Here is a 21815-nt window from a genome sequence, read left to right as displayed (position 1 = left end):
CCTTTTGTGGAGCAGCCTCACCCGGTGCCGAGGGTTCTCCCATCTCTCAGCCCTTCCCTGGTCCCCTCTGCCTGAGGAGAGATGGGAGCCTCTCAGCCGGGGCAGGGACCCCAAGGGCCACCCCACTTCCTCCATTCCCTGCATCCCCCTCCATAGAGCCCCTTGTCCTAGGCAGGTTTCTCCCCTAAGTGACCGGGGATTTGTGGCTGGTTCTTTGGGACCGGAAAGACCCGTTCGGGGTAGGTGGGATTGGGTTCTAGATCCCCTCACCTGTGTGTTAGGCCCAGGGCTGATTGGGGCACAGAGGGAACTGTGGTGTCTGAGGGGTTTTGAGCGGTCTGACTGGTTTGTGACCTGTTTGGGAAGGTCTCTGGTCTGGGGCTGTAAAGCGTCCTTGTGTTGAGCAATTCACCCTGAGCCAACACCCTTAGCAGTGCACAGACCTGGCCCGGTCCGTCACAGTGGTATAGTCGGCAGGATCCTCAGATCTTGGTCAATTAAGCTTTGGATCAGACCCTCAAGCGGTTCTAAATTTTATTTTTGGGTGTAGAGAGTTTGATTGGTTAAAGAGCAGCTGCAATGAGTCAGCAACTACATGAGAGTCTTGACCGAAAGGCTCTAGAAGATTTGTGATTGGAGACAATCACTGAATTCAGAGAGAAAGCTTTTAAGCCGGAACTGAGGTCTTTGCTAATACGAAATGACCAGCAGGGAAGGGAGCAGTGCCCACCCGGTGCCAGGGATGCTGTTGCAGATGAAATTAGAAAGCAGCAGGCATTGAAGGAATCGAGCTGGAACATGGGAAGGCCCTTGCCGACGTGCGTCGAAAGGCGGGGGAGGCGGATGCCGACGTGCGTCGAAAGGCGAGGGAGGCGGATGCTGAGAGGGAGCGAAAGGTGAAGGAGGCCAGGGCTCGCTGACAGGACATCGCATTCCATCCTCACTAGGGCCTGCCTTGCCCAGCGCCTAGCAGAGCCGATGGGGCCAAGGGGGAGATGCAGAGGCAGATTCAGGAGGCTGTGGAGAGCATGCTGGCCATGGGCATCCCCTACTGTGATGGTGCCTAAAAAGGACAGGACCACGAGGCTCTGCATGGACTAGAGGAAGCTGAATGCTGTCACGCAGCCTGACCCCTTCCCCACACTCAGAATAGAGAATCTGTTGGACACGCTGGGGGAGGGGACTGTGTTTATAAGTACTCTGGTCCTGACTAGGGGGTACTGGCAGAGTCCCCTAGATGCTGATGCATGGGACAAATCTACGTTCATAGTGGAGTCGGGCCTGTGTGAGTTCAAGGTGCTGCCCTTTGGCATGCGGAATTCCAGGGCCACCTTCCTGGGGCTGATCACGGAGGTCCTGCAGAGCCCATTCCAGCACTTATTTTGATGACCTGGCCATCTTTAGTAAGTCCTGGCGGGATCACCTCAGTCACACAGGGGTGGTGCTGCGGCGGCTCGGGGAAGCCAACCTGATTGTCAAGGTGTCCAAATGCAGGATGGGGGCTGCCGAAGTGACTGTCTAGGGCACAGGGTGGGCAGTGAGTTGGTGCGCCCTGAACCCCTGAGGGTGGAGGCCATTAAGAACTGGCCTATCCCCCAAATGAAAACGCAGCTCCAGTCATTTGTGAGCCTGGCCAGCTACTACAGGAGGTTTGTGAGAGGGGTCAGAGACGTCATAGCTCCGATCACAGACCTCACAAAGCAGGAGAGGCCGGACCGGGTGGTGTGGTCGGAGGCCCGTGAACAGGGCTTCCAAAGCATAAAGAATGTCTTGGCCAAGGAACCTGTGCTGGCCAGCCCGGATTTCAACATCCGACATCGGGCTGGGGGCGGTGCTGATGCAGGATGGGGTAGGTGACAAAAGGCACCTCGTGACCTTCCTCAGCAAAAAGCTGTTCCCCCCGGAGAAGCATTATGCTACAATTGAGCAGGAGTGTTATGCCATCGTGTGGGCTGTCAAGCAGCTCAAACCCTATCTGGACAACAGGAGGTTCACTGTGCTGAGCAGCCATGCCTCACTGGCTTGCCTGAAGAAGGCCAACGGCACCAACTCCAGGTTGCTCCACTGGAGTCTGGTCCTTCAGGAGTACGACACGGACATAGTCCACGTAAATGGGAAGGAAAATACTGTGGCAGATGCCTTGTCTAAGGCTGGGGGACCCATGTGATACCCTCACTGATGTTACTGGCATCACTTCCTGCATCAGTTTTGTGTTGGGGGTGTCACGTTACTGGATTTTAAGGGGATCAGACAGGTCACTGTTGCACCCAAGGGCGGGGGGAGGGGTTGTCCCAAAGTCTGTACCAAGGAGGCCATGTGAGATGTCAAATGAAAGCTTGTGCTCTACTGATTGTGTGTGTGTTATTCATCTACTTGTGTGATATCTGTAAGTGGATTTATAAATATGTAACCTGTGTTGATGCCGGAAGATTCTCTGTCTGAGAAAGAACAGTGGGCCAGAAATGGTCAGTCAGTGACTATGCTAATTAGCAAGTCTCCAGGGATAAGGCTCTCAGAGAGGCTAATACACACCTGAGGAATGTGTCTGCAAACCAGCCAATATCATGACTGCTGACATGGGACACAGGGATAGGTCACTGGGCCATGTAACCTGCTCCAGCTTGGAAGAGACCAGGAATGGATATAAAGTGCTATGAGGCACACTCCATCTTGCCTTCATTTCTGCTACTAATTCCAGATGCAGCCTTGCGAGGAACAGAGCGCTGGGAAAATCGTTGGCCCATCCTGACATAGGATGTACTCCAGAGACTTTTAAGATAGCAGTTTGTAACATCTCTGCTAAGAGCCTGCGTCGAGAACTTGGTGATTCAATGCATGTCATGTATTCTCCTTCACAGCCTTACGCTCGTGCTTTAGATTCTAAAGGATTGACCCAGTGCGATCTTGTGGGTAGATCCAAAGTGTAAATTGACTGGGGATTTGTGGCTGGTTCCTTGATAGAGGAAGACCCATTCAGGGTAGGTGGGATTGGATACTGTAACCCCTCACCTGTGTGTTAGGCCCGGTGCTCATTGGGGCACTGAGGGGTTTTGCACAGTGTGACCAGTTTGTGACCTGTTTGGGAAGGTCTCTGGTCTGGGGCTGTAAAGAACATAAGAACATATAAGAACATAAGAACGGCCGTACTGGGTCAGACCAAAGGTCCATCTAGCCCGGTATCCTGTCTGCCAACAGTGGCCAGCACCGGATGCCCCAGAGAGGGTGGACCGAAGACAATGATCAAGCGATTTGTCTCATGACATCCTTCTCCAGCCTCTGACAAATAGAGGCCAGGGACACCAATTCTATCCCCTGGCTAATAGCCTTTTATGGACCTAACCTCCATGAAATTATCTAGCTTCTCTTTAAACTCTGTTATAGTCCTAGCCTTCACAGCCTCCTCTGGCAAGGAGTTCCACAGGTTGACTACGTGCTGTGTGAAGAACTTTCTTTTATTAGTTTTAAACCTGCTACCCATAAATTTCATTTGCTGTCCTCTAGTTCTTGTATTATGGGAACTAATAAATAACTTTCCTTTATCGGCCCTCTCCACACCACTCATCATTTTATAGACCTCTATCATATCCTCCCTCAGTCTCCTCTTTTCCAAACTGAAAAGTCCCAGTCGCTTTAACCTCTCCTCATATGGGACCTGTTCCAAACCCCTAATCATTTTAGTTGCCCTTTCCTGAACCCTTTCCAAGGCCAAAATATATTTTTGAGGTGAGGAGACCACATCTGTACACAGTATTCAAGATGTGGGCGTACCATAGCTTTATACAGGGGCAGTAAGATATTCTGTGTCTTATTTTCTATCCCTTTCTTAATAATTCCTAGCATCCTATTTGCCTTTTTGACCGCCGCTGCACACTGTGTGGAAGTTTTCAGAGAACTGTCCACGATAACTCCAAGATCTCTTTCCTGATTTGTCATAGCCAAATTAGCCCCCATCATACTGTACCTATAGTTGGGGTTATTTTTGTATCATCCACAAACTTTACTACCTCACTGCTTACTCCTTTCTCCAGATCATTTATGAATAAGTTGAAAGGGATTGGTCCCAGGATTGACCCTTGGGGGACACCACTAGTTACCCTTCTCCATTCTGAAAATTTACCATTTATTCCTACCCTTTGTTTCCTGTCTTTTAACCAGTTCTCAATCCAAGAAAGGAGCTTCCCTCTTATCCCATGGCCTTGTAATTTACACAAGAGCCTTTGGTGAGGGACCTTGTCAAAGGCTTTCTGAAAATCTAAGTAAACTATATCTACTGGATCCCCCTTGTCTGCATGTTTATTAACCCCTTCAAAGAACTCTAAGGGTATGTCCACACTACCCCGCAAGTTCGAACTAGCGGGGTAATGTACGCATACCGCACTTGCAAATGAAGCCCAGGATTTGAATTTCCCGGGCTTCATTTGCATAAGCCGGGCGCCGCCATTTTTTAATCCCGGCTAGTTCGAACCCCGTGCCGCGCGGCTACACGCGGCACAGAGTAGCTAGTTCGGATTAGGCTTGCTAATCCGAACTAGCTGTACTCCTCAGTCCAGCGGCTCTAGCACCCATGATGTCTGCGCGGAAAGGACTGAGAATGGATCCCACCCGGAAACCCCCTCTGCCTTCCCCACCCGGCAGCGTGTGGCGCCGCCTCCCCACTGGCAGGAACCATGCGCAGGGCAGGAAGTAGCTGAGACTGAAGGAGTGAATCTCCCTGCCGACGAGAACCCCAGACCGAGGGCTCCGGGCCAGTCCCCAGTGCCAGGCCGATTCTGCTTCTGCTGCTCACAGGCAGGTGTGATGTTGGTGCTGGAAGTTACCACCCGGGCGCTGCGCTTGTATTTCAAACGTGGGCTACTGGGAGAGCTCAGCTGGAGGCTTGGCCAACCCCCGTGACAGGGTCTTTCATAATCAGGACAGGAACATCCGGTGACTAAGACGTGAACTAATGTCTCCTGTTCCTAGCCCGGTATGGGGTGGTCAGCCAATAACAACGCAGGTAGGAATTTTCTTCCAAGTTTCTTCCAAGTACCGACCAGTTTCTTCCAAGTATCAAGGGAGACAGGAAATGCTCCGCTGTCCAAAAAGCGACTTCTTACAATGTGTAAGCAGGGAAGAGTTTAGCTAGTCTGTCAGGATTTCTTGTTTTCCTTGTTTGGGGATATGGAAATAATGTCTGAGCTTCTTAGTGCTTTTTCCTCACACTTTTCTAACTAAGTCTTCAGACCAGGGACTTTCCCTGAGTACCTGTGTCAAATGGTGGCTCTTTCCAGCTAGCCAAATTACTATGCTTGCAACTGTAGCTTTGTTTTCACAGTAAGAGTTTGTTCTGTTTTCTAATTAACCGGTATTGGTTGATTTTTGTGACCTGGAAGGTCTGTCTCTGTGGACCTGCAGGCCTCTGACTGAGGGGTCAGCCACCAGAGACTGCAGCTTGATTTTCTCTTTTCTTTTTTCAAGCTTCTTTGAGGGAAAAGAGCTTGGGGTACCCCTGGCTGGTTTCAAGTGTCCGCCCCTGTTTGTGGATTAAAAGCACTCGATGTGAGCAGTGGATCCCCCAAAATCTGGGTATTAGGATTGGGGCGGGAAGTTTTTGTACCAGCGCTTGTAGAGGCAAGGTTTTGGAGTGCTATTGCAGGCCCCCAACTTCTGCATTCATCCTGCCGGAGTGGGGAACAGCCTTGACAGGGTTGCTAGTCAAGTGAGTAGCAGCACTTCACTGACCTCAGGTAGTGCCAATCACAGCTGATGAGCTTTGCTGTGAATGTTCAGCATGCAAGCCGTGGCTGCTGCCTAAAAAGAACTGAGTCAGGCCTGGAGCGGTGACTTGCTCATGGGACAGACTCCATCTTGGGACAGACTTTCACAGGAGAACAATGGGATTCCCACCCCATGGGCAGGGGGACAAAGGGGCTCTGAGGGTTCCTCCATTTTCATCTTCATTGCTGTCTTCACTCTGGCAAATCCACTATAAAGGATCTCGGCCACAAACTGAAGCCTGAAGTGGCCCCAGAGTGGTCGGCAGGAAGACTCGCTCCTTCAGTCTCAACTACTTCCTGTCCTGCCCGTGGTTCCTGCCAGTTCGGTGGTAGCGCCACACGCTGCCGGGTGGGGAAGGCAGAGGGCGCTTCAGAAATACATCCAGCCTAGGAGAGGACGTATTCCTGAAACTTGCCCTAAGACAGCCGTTCATTTCATCTCCTACACGCCGGCACAAAGAGCTTTGCAGTCGGTGAATATAATTTGAGTCCTTTAACAATATTAGGCTCAACCTTTTTTTTCTTTCTTTTATTAATAAACCTTCCTATTTTCAATTCTATGGGATGGGCACTGCAAGCTCTTTTCGGTAAGCTCTGAGGTTTCAATTGACCTGGGCGGGTGACTGGCTCTTAAGGATCAGAGGAACCTGTTTGGATTTGATGGGATTTGTTTTCATAACCTCTCACCTGTATGTAGTAACAAAAGGGCCTGACCGTGGAGGCCTAGTGTGAGGCCTAAGACCTGAGCAACCGTCAATGCTTTGCTAACATAAAGCAAAGCTAAGCAGTGAGCAAAAGGCAGGTCCTGCAGACAGAAGCTTGGGAAGGACAGGGCTGCCGATATTGCAGAGGTCCGAGGCACAGGCCATGCACGCAAACATTCCGGGAGGATGGTAACAGAACATTTCCCTGCAGAAACAGCTCGGTCCCAGCACACTCCCCGTAGACAAGGGACTTACCGACCCAGGTTCAGCACAGGGTCGGGATGACAGCACTATGGATAGGGATGTTTGGATCAAACCACCAGGTACAAGGTAATTAGTTGTGTTTAGTAGGTTCGTCTGGAGGTGTCAACCTAATACCTTTAAGGGTGGCAGCCTGGTACATAAAGAAGTGACGTGAGGGCTACTAACTGTGAGGGCGTCGCATTTGACAATAAACCTGCTGGTCTGATTGCAAACCTTGCCTGCATCTGTCGTTTCTGGGGGCTCGTGGAGATCTCCTGTGTTGACCCAAGTGCACGGGGTCTAACGCTCTAGATTAGTGGTTCCCAAACTTTTCAGCATCACGCCCTCTTTTTGATTTTTGAGAAACCCTCATGCGTCCCCCCAATAGCAGAAAAACTTATGGGGGCAGAGGTTGATGGGGGGCTGGGTCACCTCGTGCCCCCCCTGGAATTTCTTCACCCCCCCTAGGACGGCATGCCCCCGCAGTTTGGGAACTCACGTCTAGATGACGGGAGCACAGGCACCCACACACGCAGCCGAAAGTTTGTCATCACCAACGGAGAAGGGGACCTGTCAGGAGCACCCCGGGACAACCCTGACCAGACGACACTGAACGCTGGCAGTACGAGCCCTGGCAGATACGACGCTGCAGAAGGGGCGGTGCGGGTGGTGGCCCAGAGGGCAGGAGTGTCTAAGGGGGTTGCTTGCAGGGCTTCTTGCTAGCCAGGGTGAGGAACAGAAGTGCCGTTTGGGGCTGGTTTGGATCCTTGCAGTGGAGAACCCCCCGTTCTGGGCTCTCAGTAGCCCTGTCTCTGAGCAAAGTGCCCTGACTGGCCCCTCGGTGCGGTGCGCCCAGAAATCCCCCGTGTTACAAGGCTTTATTCAGGGGAGCTGGTCACAAGGGTGAGTGTTTCCTTTCGGTCCCTGGGCCGGAGGGGGGCAGGTCATTCTCCTCTGAGACACCGGCTGGGGAGATAGTCACACGCCCCGCAGGGGACGCTTTCTACTGGCTCAGCCACAAGCCTCATTTGTAAGTGTTTCCTGTTACAGACTGGCTCGGCTATCCCTTTGAGACTTATCTACCCAGTGTCCTCTTCCCCCCAACCCCTCAATTTTTTTCCTCCGCTCCGTCCCTTATTTGTTCTTGGTTCTGGACTTCCCACAGGCTGGTCATCTGAACAAGTGGGCTGTGCCCCGAAAGCCCATGATCCCATCTACATGGTTTGTGAGTCTATAACGTGCTACCGGACTCTGTTGTTTTTTAAGTTTTTACCATAGTCATGTGGGAGCTGCTCCTTTCTAATGGGATCTGCTGGGGGGCTGGTTCCTCCTCTTCGCTCTGGTCTGCCTGGTTCCTCGTCGTCTCGGAGAGCTCCGTCTGCATCCCTGGAGCAGAAGGAAACACTGGTTTGAATGTGGTACCCATGGGCGACAGGGAAGGGAACTGGGCCCAGAGCCCTGACGTGACTTGCCCAGGCTCACACACAAGGTGCTTGCAGGGCCGAGCAGAGAGCGCCGCTCTCATGACTCTGAGCTGGGTGCTCTCCCCACTGGGCTTCCTCTAACCTAGGGGCAGCGTCTCTCCCATGGCTTGTTCTGCTCTCCTCGGTCTCGCCCCCTTCCTGGCAGTGACGGGAACAGGCCTCATTTCGCCTGTGAGCCCCCAGGAAGTGATGGCCCAGCCCAGCCCAGTTCCCAGCTGTGAGCTGCTGAGACTGTGGGATGGGGTGACCCTCTGACTCCTTTGTAATGGTTTTGTTCATTATCTAAGCTCAGTTGCTGGTGTCCACACTCAATACCCAGCACCCCCAGGCTGAAGCCTCGATCCCCAGCACGGGCTGAAGTCCCAAGGCCTGGGAACCCCTCGGGGCTCAAAGCAGAGGTTGAGGGGCTGAAGCCAAACGGGAGCTGGGATTGGCAGGGCTGGATCCCGAATCCCCAGTGCTCACCGTGCAGCAGAAGCCGCCTGAGCCCCTGGGCAGACCTGGGGATGGTGCCCCCGAACGTCAGTGGAAGTGCAGGGCAGTCGCAGGGACAGACCCACCCTCCTCTCTCCCTGCCCCTGGCAGTTTGGAGCTGGGAAGCCAGAGCCGGGCAGGGCAGGGCGGCTTCTCCTCTGTCTGGTGCCATGGTGCAGGCAGCCTGGCTGTTCCCTCCTCTCCAGCAGCTGCTGCTGGTGCAGGGGTTGGAGCTGCCCCTCAGCTCCCATGCAAGGTTCCCTGGAAGTCGCGTCCCTGCGCGGGCGCGAATCCCTTTTCTGCTCTCTGAGCCCCTCACGATCCAACCTGCAGCCCCTGACAAGTGCCGCATGGGGTGGCAAGAGAAGCACATGTCCCCCAAGCACCCTGGGCAGGGAGGCCAAGGGCCCGAGCTGGGGATGCCGCTGCCAGTGAGTGTGGGGGGCCATGGCCCTGCTGCCAGGCCCGGACCCTGCCCCACTAGTTCCCCAGACCCCATCGGATGGAGAAAGCGGTGGGGCAAGGGCAGGGCAAGGTCACGGAGGAGGTGGGGCCTGGGGCAGAGGGCGGTTCTGTCCCTTTTACAGGCTGGGAGAAAGGTCACGTGGCTGGTGGCCCCCGTGTCACCCTCACTGGTCAACCCTGATTACGCCTGTACCTGAGGGGACCCCCTTAGCCAGGCCCCCATGACCCCCTTTCTCCCGCTGGGCCTGGCAGTTTTTACAGCACACGGGGTGGGGGGAGGGGGAAGAACCCGCATCATTTTTATTAATTTCCTTCAACTCGCTTGAATTTGAGCGATTTTACCAGGTGTCCCGCTCTCCCCACAGGGCAATTGGTTCTCAAAGGTTTTGACCCTGGACCCATCCCCCTCAACGCGCAACTTTCCCTGGATCACCAGCCACCCCCCCAGGGGAACAAAATGCCTTCGCTTCGCTCTAAAAACCTTAAATACTCAATTATTCATATTAAACGACTGGAGCTATAATATGGGGGGGAGGGTTGGGGGGTGTATAACCGGTAAGAAAGGAGACTTTATTAATGAAAATCAAATAATTAACCAAATCAGGAGCTTTAACTTTATCATGTTAGTTCACCAAACATCAATTTATATAACTAAAATATTAATTTATGTCCAAAACAAGTGGCTTCAATATTCTCTTTATTTATGGCAGGGGTGAGGAAACTTTTCTGGGTTGGGGGCCATTGATCCCCAGAAAAATCAGTCGGGGACCAGAAAAAAGTGAGAGGGAAAAACCCTCCAAACAACAAAAGCAATAAAACATCCCCCACTGCTGTGGCCACCACTGCAACACTTCACTCCTCTGCCGCTCCAGCCCCAAGGAGAGCAGGGGAGAGAAGAGAGGAGCAAGAGTCAAGGCTTCCCATGGGGCAGATTAACTCTTTTGACCGGGGATAGTAGATTTTGTGCTCCCTAGGCTTTGGGTGAGGCCAAAATGAGGGGTTCAGTGAGTGGGAGGTGGCTGCCAGGGCATGGGATGAGGACAGTGGTGCAGGCGGGCGTGCGTGGGAGGTAGAGTGCTGGAGCGGGCTGGGAGATTGGGTGAGGTCTGACCAGGCGAGAGGGTGCAGGAGACAGCTGGGAGGGAGGGTGTGCAAGGGGGCCAGCCCCTCTCTGCCAGAGCATCAGGCACTCGCTGGATTCCAGCGTCTGAGGAGCCCATGGCTGCCCCAGGAGAAGCCCTAACGCTCCAGGCTTGTAGAGTGACTGGTGGGAGTGTCCCTCACATGCTCCCCAGTCACCGGGCGGGTTGTAGACTCACCTGTGAGATCTTCCTGGCTGTTGTCTGGGCTCTCCTGCAGCTTCTCCTCCTCTCGCTCTTCCTGGTCCTCCACTGAGTTCTTCGTCTTCCTGGTCTTCTTCAGGGAGAAGTGTGTCCATCTTGTGGGCGAGGAAGCTGTTGTCTCCTCCTCAGCCTCTGCCAGGGAGCTGCCACACTGGCCACAGACACAGAGTTTTTTCAGGCCAGATAGGAGCTTCCAGGAGCCTCTGGTTTTCTTGGGCTCCTCTGGCAAGGCCTGCTCCTCCTGGCTGAGGCCGGAGCATGCCTCGGCTGCTGCAGGTTGGACCACCACCCTGAGCACCTGGCTGTGTCTGTGCTCCCTTGAGGTGAGTCTTCGCAAGAGGCAACGCAGCCTGGAAGAAAAAGAAGGAGCCAGTGGGGTTTTTCTGTTCTTCCGGAAAGGCAGGGAAATATTCTGCCCAGGAGTCACACATAAGAGCGGTCTCCTGAACCCATGCGCTCCTGTAAGAGCCAGAACTCGTCCATAGAACCCAGCCAAAGGTGAAGACACATGGGGCCGGGAGTGACACAGGGATTCTTGTGGGGAATTTCTAGGGCCTGTGTTGTGCAGGAGGTGAAACTCGGGGAGCAGGGCTGTGCCTTCTGGCCTTACAGCCTGGGACTCTAGGAGCTGATGACCGTAAAGTTGTCTTGAAGTGCTGGTGAGAACGTTGCTGTTCATACGATAGGAGGGGCTTTGTCTGAGGTCTGTCTATCTGTTTGCTTGTTTGTTTGTTTGTGTATAAAAAGGGGATTTTCTACAGAAATGCTGTTATAGAAGTGGCTGAAGTTCATCCTACATTTACTCTTAAGCTTTGTCTAGACTACAGGCTTCTTGCGTAAGAAGCTTTTTGTGGAAGAGATTGTCTACAAAAACATCTTGCACAAGAGAGCATTGCTTTTTCACTACTCTTTTGGAGTATGTCTACAGTAGCCACCGTAGTTCGAACCAGGTGGCTAATGTAGTTATTCGAAGTTGCAAATGAAGCCCGGGATTTAAATATCCCAGGCTTGATTTACATGTTCCCGGGCGCCGCCATATTTAAATGCCCGGTAGTTCGAACTACCTGCCCGCGGCTACACGCGGCACGGGCTAGGTGTGACGTAGTGGGGGTACCTGGCTGGTTTCTATGCTGCTGGCTCTGGGGTAACCCCCACTGGCTGCCGTGGGTACCACGACCCAGCAAAACAGGATGAGTCAATATGCAAACCAGTGGCCAGACACCCCCCATGGAGAGGAACAAAGGAAGGTGAAATGCTGCCCTGGCTGGGGGGCAGGGCTGGAAGTTAGTTGGTTGGTTGCTGGCTGTCGGAGAGCATGGAGGAGACAGCCTAGGGGAAGGGGCTGGAGTTTAGGGGCCCAGTCTCCCCCATCTCAAGGGGGCCTGAGGCATCCTAGCCCAGCTCTGGGACCAGATTACATCTATGCTGTGCTGTATCCTGGAGAGGCAATAAACTTCCTCTATTCCACCGGCTGGTGCAGTCCGTTTGTGCCATTTCGGGGTGCAGGAGACGGGGGACCCCCAACGCGCCATCACACTAGGTAGATTGAATTAAAGCTCCTAATTCGAACTACCATTACTCCACATTACTACTCGTAGTGTGGACACACCAAAAAAGAGTATTGAAAAAGCAATGCGCTTTTGGGAACAAGAGCGTCCAAACTGCCTGGATGTTCTCTTGTAAGTAAGCAGTGATTACTATGGATAGAATGGCTACCAGGGCACCTGTGCTTTTTCCTCTTCCCTTTTCTTACACAAAATACCCCTCTAGCCTGTCCTCACACACCTTTTTGCAAAAAACTTTTTTGTGAAAAGGAATTATTCCTCGTAGACTGAGGAATACCTACACCGGGAAAACCCCTCTGTTCTTTGGTTTGACTTGCGCAAAAAAGTGCTTGAGATGTGGACGGACGTTTTTGACCAAAAACTCTACAGTGTAGATCTAGTCAGCACTCACCATCCTACCGGTGGCAGGGAAGCTGCTGCTGGTGGCGGGTTTGGTAGGGGGACACGGGCTGATCCAGGCAGGTGTCTGCTGTCCCCAGGGCTGGTAGTGGGGCCAGAATCGTATGGTGGCTGTCCAGCTGCTCCTGGGACAGGGCCACGTGGGTTGACTGGTTTAATATTACTACTCTGTAAACTGTGTATGAACTGTAAACAGTGGTTGGAGACTCCTTTCTGAGGGGGACGAAGGCACCCATCTGTTACCCTGACAAGTCATCTCGGGAGGTGCTGCCTGCCAGGGGCCCGTATCTGAGACATTACAGAGGCACTATCAAGGAATATCCACCCCTCTGACTACTACCCCATGCTACTCATCCATGTGGGCACTAATGATACTGCAAGGTGTGACCTTGAGCGGACCAAGAATGACTACCGGGCTCTGGGAGTATGGGTGAAGGAGTTTGGAGAGCTGGTGGTGTTCTGTTCAGTCAGGCACAGAGAGGTGCATCATGGAGGGGAATGCCTGGCTGCGAAGATGGTGTTGCCAGGAGGGCTTTGGCTTCCTTGACCACAGGATGCTGTTCCAAGAAGAAGGACTGCTAAGCAGGGATGGGGTTCACCTTTGGAGGAAGGGGAAGAGAGTATTTGGGCACAGACTGGCTAAACTAGGGAAAAGGGCCTTAAACTAGGTTTGACGGTGGCAGGTGACCAAAGCTCATAGGCAAGTGAAGAACATGGAGACCTGGAAGATGGGTCGGAAATGGGAGGGAGCATGGGCTGCAATAGCAGAGGTAAAGGAGGGACAAAGCAGAACTGGGGACAAAATCAAATCTGTATCTTAGATGCCTGTGTACAAATGCAAGGAGGGCGGGGAATAGGCAGGAAGAACTTGAAGTGCTAGTAAATAAACACAACTATGACACAGTCGGTATCACAGAGACTTGGTGGGATAACACACGTGATTGGAATATTGATAGAGAAGGGTACAGCTTGCTCTGGAATGATAGGATCAGGAATGCAGGGGAGCAGTCAGGAATTCAAAAGCACAACTGGTTTGCAGCTAGCAAGGGATGTGACGGGTAAGAAAGGTTCCTCCAGGCATATTAGCATTAAGAGGGTTATCAGAGAGGGTGTGGGGCCCTTACTGAATGAGGGAGGTAAACTAGTGACAGATGATGTGGAGAAAGCTGAAGTACTCAATGCTTATTTTGCCCCTGTCTTCACAAACACATTAAGCTCCCAGACTACTGCACTAGGCAATGCAGTAATCAGTGGTTGGAGACTCCTTTCTGAGGGGGACGGAGGCACCCATCTGTCACCCTGACAAGTCATCTCGGGAGGTATGCTGCCTGCCAGGGGCCCGAATCTGAGACATTACAGAGGCATTGTCTAGGACAATCCGGCCCTCTGACTACTACTGTTGGAGGCAAAAGAGGAGCAAGGGGAGAGTTAAAATGGATGTTGTTCTCTTTCTCACCCGTTAATGATGTCATTCGGTTCCCTAAACTGTTAAAGTGTTATCTGTTAACCCCCTCTCCCTTCCCTGAGTGAGTGCACAAGAATGTCTAAGGTGGACACAGAGGCGGGAAAACTCTGAGGTAAACAGCAGGAGTAAACAACAGTGCACAGGGCCCGAGAGGCCCAGAGACACAGAAGCTGCATGTGGCTGATCCTAAAAGGAGAGAGGAACAGACACACAGTGGGTTGACCACCAAGCGGAGCCTCCCAGAACGCCCTGCGCTCGGATCGCCTGGCCAGTGGACCTGCTTGGGAGCCAACTTGGGAAGATCAAACAACATGAACTGCCTTCTGCTCGCCTTATCATCCTGCCTGGGACTGCCAGTGAGGTTGAGTGTGTGAGTGAGATTCCCCTCCCGCCCCAGTTTTAACTGAATAAACAAACCCTTTACACTGCTATGTGGTGATCCCCAATTTTCACCTCTAATACCATTAGGTCACAGACATCTACACCTCTAATATCATTAACTCATCCCCCTCCTGTTCTGCAATGTGATTTGTCCTTTTCATATTTGGTATATATGGTTGTGACTACTTTCTTCCACTATTTGATCTGAGGAAGTGGGTCTGGCCCACGAAAGCTCATCATCTAATAAACCATCTTGTTAGTCTTTAAAGTGCTACATTGTCCTGCATTTTGCTTCAGCTACCCCAGACTAACACAGATACATTTCTATCATTATTGAAGAGATTGACTCCTCGGAATGGATTTCACCTGTAGTAGTGACACAGAAGAAGGATGGAGGCATTCGCCTTTGTGTGGACTTCAGGGAGCCAAATAAAGCTATTGTGATTGACATTGAATACTTCACCTTGAAGAAGTATTTGCAGAACTCCCTGGAGCAAAGATGTTTTCTACTTTTGATTTGCAGAGCGCGTACCACCAGGTTATGTTGCATGAAGATAGCAGAGACCTCACAGCATTTATTAAACATGAGGAACTATTTCGTTTTAAACAGGTTCCATACGGTCTTGCATCTGCCCCAAGGGCCTTCCAAAAAATGATGTAATTGATTCTGAAGAATCAACATGGAGTTCAGTGCTATCTGGATGATAGTATCGTGTTTGGCAATACTTCTGAGGAGCACGACAATAATCTGCAATCTGTACTAAACTGCATCAGCACAGCAGGCCTCAAGCTCAATATGTCTAAATGCAAATTTAGACAAACAGAACTCTCCTTTCTGGGGCATACAATTTCACCGGCTGGACTAAAACCTGATCCAGATCATATTCTAGCCATTTCAAATGCTCCTCCTCCAACTGATTTGCAAACCTTACGTTCCTTCTTGGGTGCAACCTCCTGGTATGTAAAATTCATTCCCAATTATGCTTCTGTCATTGAACCGCTACAAGAATTACTACGGAGAAGTTCAACCTTGATTGTACATAGTCCAGTACTTGCACTATTCAGTCCTGCGTTGCCCACAATTGTGACTACTGATGCTTCTGATTATGGACTTGGGGCTGTCCTCACACAACTTCAAGAGGACAACACAGAGGACTGTTGCATTTGCTTCAAGGACACTGAGTGATGCTGAGAGAAAATATTCTACAGTTGAAAAAGAAGCACTTGCCTGTGTCTGGGCTAGTGAAAAATGGAGAACTTACTTGTGGGGCCGCACGTTCAAGTTGTGCACAGACCACAGCCCTTTGACAACATTGCTAACCACAAAAGGACTGGGAAGAGCAGGGTCGGCAAGACTACTCTCTTTCAATTATGAACTGGAATATAAGCCTGGAAACCAAAATGTGGGAGCTTATTGCCTTTCTTGCCTGCCTTTGTCTTTACAGATGGTCCACCGGAGGATGAGGATGAAGCAGTTGCGCTTATTACAAGCACTCTTACTGCAGTTACAAGAGAGCAATTCCAAGCTGCTTGTTCAGCATGTCCAATTCAACAAAAGCTACAGGAATTTCTGACAAAGAAATGGCCCAGTAACCCTAAAAGCCTTGACCCAGTTTTGCTGCCTTATCTTAGAATTCGGGATGAACTTTCTTTGCTTGATGGCTGTGTGCTACGAGGTACACACTGGCTACTTGTGCCAGAAGAATTACAGCCAAAACTCATAGACCTGGCACACGATACTCATCAAGGTATTGTCAGAACGAAACACCGACTACGAGATCTGTATTGGTGGCCAGGGATGGACTCCCAAACTGAAGCAATCCTAAAATCCTGTGTCACTTGCCAAATGCATGATAAGACAGCAGTGACATGTACCCCACCATTACAGCCTGTTCCTCTTCCTGATTCTGCATGGGGAAAAGTTGCGATTGACATTGTATGACCCTTTGAAAATGCTCTCATTGACTGTCATTATGCCATCACTTTAATAGACTATTTCAGTAAATGGCCTGAGGTAGCGTTTACATCGCAAGTTTCTTCTGCTACAGTAATTAAGTTCCTCTCTACAGTTTTTAGCAGGGAAGGTAACCCCAAAGAACTGGTTTCAGATAACTGTAGTCAATTTACTTCCATGGAATTTGAAACTTTTCTAGCAGAGAGAAACATTTTACGTAGAAGATCGTCCCTGTATTGCCCTCAAGCCAATGAGGATATCAAAAGGTTTAACAGAAGTTTGAAAGAGAGTTTGCAAACAGCTAAACTGGAAGGGCGCTCGTGGGTAACCTTCACTACTGATTTCTTGCAAGCTTACAGGGCCACACGACGTGCCACAACGCAAAGATTACCTGTAGAGTTACTGCATTGAAAACAGATGAATACTAAATTGAACATTGCTGAATTATTAAAGGCAAGGCCTGATGCACCAAATGAGGATGCTATGAGAAAAACAGTTGAACAGAAGCAAGCAAAGTATAAGGCTTTCACAGACAAACGATGGGGTGCTAAGGAACCGAAGTTTGAGCGTGATTCCTTTGTTAGAGTAAGAAAACCTGGAATTTTACGTAAAGGGGACCATAAATTCACATCTCCTCTTAAAATCATAGGCTATGTCTAGACTGCAGGCTTCTTTCGAAAGAGAAATGCTCTCTTTCGAAGACGGCCTATTCACATTGAAGAACGCCTTCTTTCGAAAGAGGAACTTTCGAAAGAAGGCGTTCTTCCTCGTAAATTGAGGTTTACCGCCATCGAAAGAAAAGCCGCGTTCTTTCGAAATAATTTCGAAAGAACGCGGCTTGAGTCTGGACGCAGGGGAAGTTTTTTCGGGAAAAGGCTACTTTTCCCGAAAAAACCCCTGAGTCTGGACACAGCCATAGAGAAGAAAGGACCTTACGCCTATCGACTTTCTGATGGGCGGGTATGGAATGCTTCTTCTCTTGCACCTAGAGGAGACGATGCCAACACACAGCCCGCATTGTATGACTTCACCATAGCACCAACACAAGAAGACACTGCACTGGACCCGGGGTTTGAGAGATGGTCTGTCAGACATAGACAACCACCTGTCTGGACTAGAGACTGTTATGTCGTATTTACAGTGTTTTCAATGTAAACAGTATAGTGGCTTGTTCCATATTTGTTGCTGTGGTTAGAACAACAATGTTTCTTTTATAATTGGGAGAGCTTCTTAAGAGAGGAGGGAATGTGGTGTTTTAGATGCTGCTTGTAATTCTTACAACTGGGAGCACTGGCTGTTGGGAACCTGGAAGCCCAGGAAACAGGAAGGAGGGGGGAGGAGATGGGCCAAGCCTGAGTGAGAGCTACAGAGGGGAGCAGCAGCAGCTTTGGAAAGAGGTTTCACCTTTGTTAAATAAAGGCCTGTGGAAGTGTGTTACTACCTTGCTTGCATGATACAACCAGCCTGCTCAGGAATAATAGGCTCGAGAATGCAGGGAGCAATCAGGAATTCAAAATCACAACTGGATTTGTGGCTAGCAAGGGATGTGAAGGGTAACAAGAAAGGTTTCTCCAGGCATGTTAGGAGTAAGAGAGTGATCCCTCTAAAAAGGGATGTAAATTAAACACTTCGGAACTGCAAATGAAGGCGGGATTTGAATTTACACCCCTTTGAGAAAAGGGATGTAGTCTAGACACAGCCCAAATGTCTAGAAAATGTGATTCATGTGGGGAGACTGAAAGAATTGGTCTTGTTTTGCTTAGAAAAGAGTAGACTGAGAGGGGACATGAGAGCAGTTTTCCAGTGCTGACTGTGAATGTGGCTTTAGTCTTGTGGAGAATATTGAAACTAAATTATGAACCAGATGGAAAGATCACCTGGGTATGCTAACGAGGATCAATTTTCTCTCTGCCAGTGAGGATATGTCTACACCACCAGCTGTTCCGGCACCGCAGTCGGCAGGGTCGTCCAGGGAGGCCATACCACGTAAGTGCTAGCACTGTCCCCTGCCCGGGGGGGACGGCAGGCGGGGGGGAGACCAGGGACGGTGCATGTGGGCCATGCCTCCCACGGATCACACAGCCACCCTTGGGCAGGTGGCTCCAGGCCTGGATGCTGAAGGACCTGAAGCTCCACCGGGAGCAGCTTGCAGAGGACCGAGCGAGGAACAGTCACCTGCAGGTCCTGCGCCTGCTGCCCCCCAACTACTGTCCCTCCTCCCACTCCTGCCCCCCTCCCACCTCTTCCTCCTCAACCTCTACACCCTCCTCCTCAATATCCACACCCCCCACCTCAACCTCTGCACCCTCCTCCCCATCGCCCCGGGGATGCCGAGGCCCCCTCCCTCGCCATGCTGGGAGGCGGTTGGCCCAGTGAGACCCCCACCCCTGATCCCTGACCTTCCCCTCCCCCTTCTTCCCCTTGCTTCCCCCTTCCAGTTCCCTGCTCCCAGTTTTCTCCCTCCCCTCTCCTACCCTCTCTCCTGTCCTCTCTCGCCTCCTTTCCCCCGTCTCCCGACAGTTTCATTCCCCTTCCCCAGTTGTGTTCAATAAAGAGAGTTGTTATTTTTGAAAATACGTGTCTTTTATTTGACATCAGGAAGGGGGGGCTAGGGAAGGGTAAGTGGAAGGATGAGAGGGGGGAATGGGGCACAAGCCCGCAGTGGGGCAGACCGGGGAGACTGTTAGCGCTCCTCAGGGTGGAAGCTCTCCCGCAGGCCCCTCTGGAACCTGACAGTCCCTCGATGGTCCTCCCGGATGGCAGCCTGCAGACAGTGCAGCCAGGCCACTGTCAACGTGTCCGCGAGACGCAGCAGAGTCCCCGGGGGCAGGTCTGGTTCCATGTTGCAGAGTGCCGTGGTGTCCCGGGTGAGGGCAGGCAGAGCACTCGGAGACACAAATGCTTTGCTGACCCTCAGCGAGGTAGACCAGCAAGCAGAGAAACCTGAGAACTGTCTGTCCAGGATGGGGGGTCGGGTCCCGTTAAGCACAGCCCTCGGCTAACCTGAGGCAGCAGCCCCACACACTAAGTCCGACCCTGATGCCCTGCTGGCACTGGTTCCATCCAGCCTTACCTTCGATTCAGGGTCCACTCAATGTGGACGTGCTATTTCGAATTAGAAAAATGCTATTTCAAATTAGTTTTTGTGTCTAGATGCGTTATTTCGAATTACCTTAATTCGCATTAACTAATTGAATTAAGTTAATTCGAAATAACGCTGTAGTGTAGATATACCCTGAGGGAGATGGAAACCCTGACACTGTGTAGGAACACTGGAAGAATTGGAACGGCAGAAAAGAAAAGGTTCGTCATGATGACTAGCAGCAACTAACTTCCCATCATCAGCTAGAAGCTGTGATTAGTGGTCTTCTAAATAGAGCAAAGAAAAGAAGGAATTTTCTGTGTCAAAACCAAAAGTTTAATTTTATGTTTCACAAGTCACAACAACGACAGACTCTCGATGCACTTTTTGCCCATAGAAAGATGCTCAGGTTTTTTTCACATGTGTAAAGTCAAGAGACATAATCTTTAATTTCAAGCATAAACTGTAACAGCTATTTCTTTTCACGTGTTAATACGAATGATAACAGAATTTGTTTGGTATGTCACAAAAAAGGTTAATTTTGAGTTATGTCTCAAAGGAAGAGAAACTTCTAAGATACCAAATGGCTACTGAAAATTTTGCAATAGTTATTTTCTTTGGTTTTGATTTCATATTCAACAAACATTTAAATTCAGGCACCTTGTCAATTTTCCCTTGCTGTAGTATTCTTTCTTCCATAATATTTTAAATATATCTAAGATATTTGTTAGTAACCTGTGGGTGCCACACATCCAAACAAGTGCCCATGACCTCAATATTGACCTTAAACCCCACAGCCAGCGAGGGTCCAAGGTCAAAGTGAGTAACTCTTTGTTCCCATCAAACCCAGTAAAAGAAATAAAAGCTTGTTAAGTAGCAGGTTTGAAGCACCGGAAGGACGGATTATCAGATAAAAATCCATGTAATTCCTGTCAAGCATTTCAAAATCTGGACCTCATTAGCATGGGGAAAAGAACCAGTGACCATTCAATGAGAAGTTTGACACGCTATCATTGAATCAGAAGTTGGTTACCAAAAAATTGTGACCTAGGGCAGGGGACTGGAGTGCAGGGCTTTGGGATGTGACCTGGGTAGGAGGGGATTGTTATCTGGGGCAGGAGATTGGGGTGCCTGATCTGGGAGGGAGGATGGATGCAAAGGGGGACAGGGAGTTTGGGTATGTTGAGAGGAAGGGGCAGAGAGTTGGGGCAGGAAAGGGCTGTGGTGCCAGAAGCAGGCTGTGGCCAAGGGTATGTCTACACTGCAGCGCTAATTCGAACTAACTTAATTCAAACTAAGCTAATTCGAACTAATGCGTCTAGAACTAAAAACTAGTTCGAATTAGCATTTTGCTAATTCGAACTACCAAGTCCACATTGAGTGAACAGGGCTTAAGGATGGCCGGAAGCAGTGCCGGCAGGGCATCAGAGGAGGACTTAGAGCGTGGAGATGCTGTCTCAGGCTAGCCGAGGGCTGCGCTTAAAGGGTCCTGACCCCCACCCCGGACAGACAGTTCTAAGGGGTGCCCCGCTTGCAAAGCAGTCCTGGCTTGGATTGCCTGGAGTACCCACACTGGGCACATCACACCACTCGGCCATCAGCCCGGCTGCACTTGCTGCAGGCTGCCATCTGGGGAGAGGGGACAATTGGGGGGCTGCAGGAGAGCTTCCACCCCCAGAAGCCCGCAGAGCCAGCCCAGTCCTCCCCATCGGGGGCTCGTACCCCATTCCTCCCTCACCTCCTTCCACTTACCCTTCCCTAGCCCCTTTTCTTGATGTACAAAATAAAGGACAATTGTATTCAAAAATGGAATCTGTCTTTAGTGAACAAAACTGGGGGAGACTGGGAAAAGGAGGTGGGAGAGGGGAAGAGAAAGGCTGGGAGAGGGGAGGGCAACTAACATGATCAGGGGTTGGGAACACGTCCCAGATGAAGAGAGGCTACAGAGACTGGGACTGTTCAGCTTAGAAAAGAGGAGACGGAGGGGGGACAGAATAGAGGTCTGTAAAAGCAGGGGTTGGGTGGAGAGGGTGCATTCAGAAAAGTTCTTCATTAGTTCCCATAAAGAAGGACTAGAGGACACCAAAGGAAAGGAATGGGTAGCAGTCTTGAAACTAGTAAGAGAGAGTTGTTCTTCTTGACCAAGCAAATAGTTAACCTGTGGAACTCCTTGCTGCAGGAGGCTGTGAAGGCTAGAACTGGCACAGAGTTTAAAGGGAAGTGAGATCAAGTCATGGAGGTTGGGTCCATGGAGTAGTCTTAGCCAGGGGGTAGGAGTGGTGTCCCTGCCCAAAGTTTGTGGAAGGCTGGAGAGGGATGGCACGAGACAAATGGCTTGGTCACTGTCTTCGGTCCATCCCCTCCAGGGTCCCTAGGGTTGGCCGCTGTCGGCAGACAGGCTACTGGGCTAGATGGACCTTTGGTCTGACCCAGGACAGCCATTGTAAGCTCAGGGCTCAGGGTTGGGGGTCTCAGTGGACCCCCTTGATTTTCATGCACA

At 50.9% G+C, this 21815-nt stretch overlaps 1 protein-coding gene across 1 annotated transcript in view; it reads right to left on the bottom strand.

Moving 5' to 3' along the window:
* Window positions 1-21815, bottom strand: part of LOC149523694 (uncharacterized) — a 113575-nt gene that overhangs the window by 3569 nt on the left and 88191 nt on the right. Inside the window, exons 17-18 of the mRNA XM_089781614.1 lie at window positions 10446-10819; window positions 7977-8089 (exon numbers count right to left, since the gene is read on the bottom strand). Coding sequence (XP_089637740.1) covers window positions 7977-8089; window positions 10446-10819 — 487 coding nt within the window. The remainder of the gene's footprint in view (window positions 1-7976; window positions 8090-10445; window positions 10820-21815) is intronic.

Source organism: Pelodiscus sinensis, chromosome 12 (genome assembly GCF_052426305.1).
Source record: "Pelodiscus sinensis isolate ZL-2025 chromosome 12, ASM5242630v1, whole genome shotgun sequence".
NCBI classification, from domain to species: Eukaryota; Metazoa; Chordata; order Testudines; family Trionychidae; genus Pelodiscus; species Pelodiscus sinensis.
The sequence above is the reverse complement of the archived record's forward strand: the minus strand, read 5'-3'. Positions and strand labels throughout refer to the sequence as shown.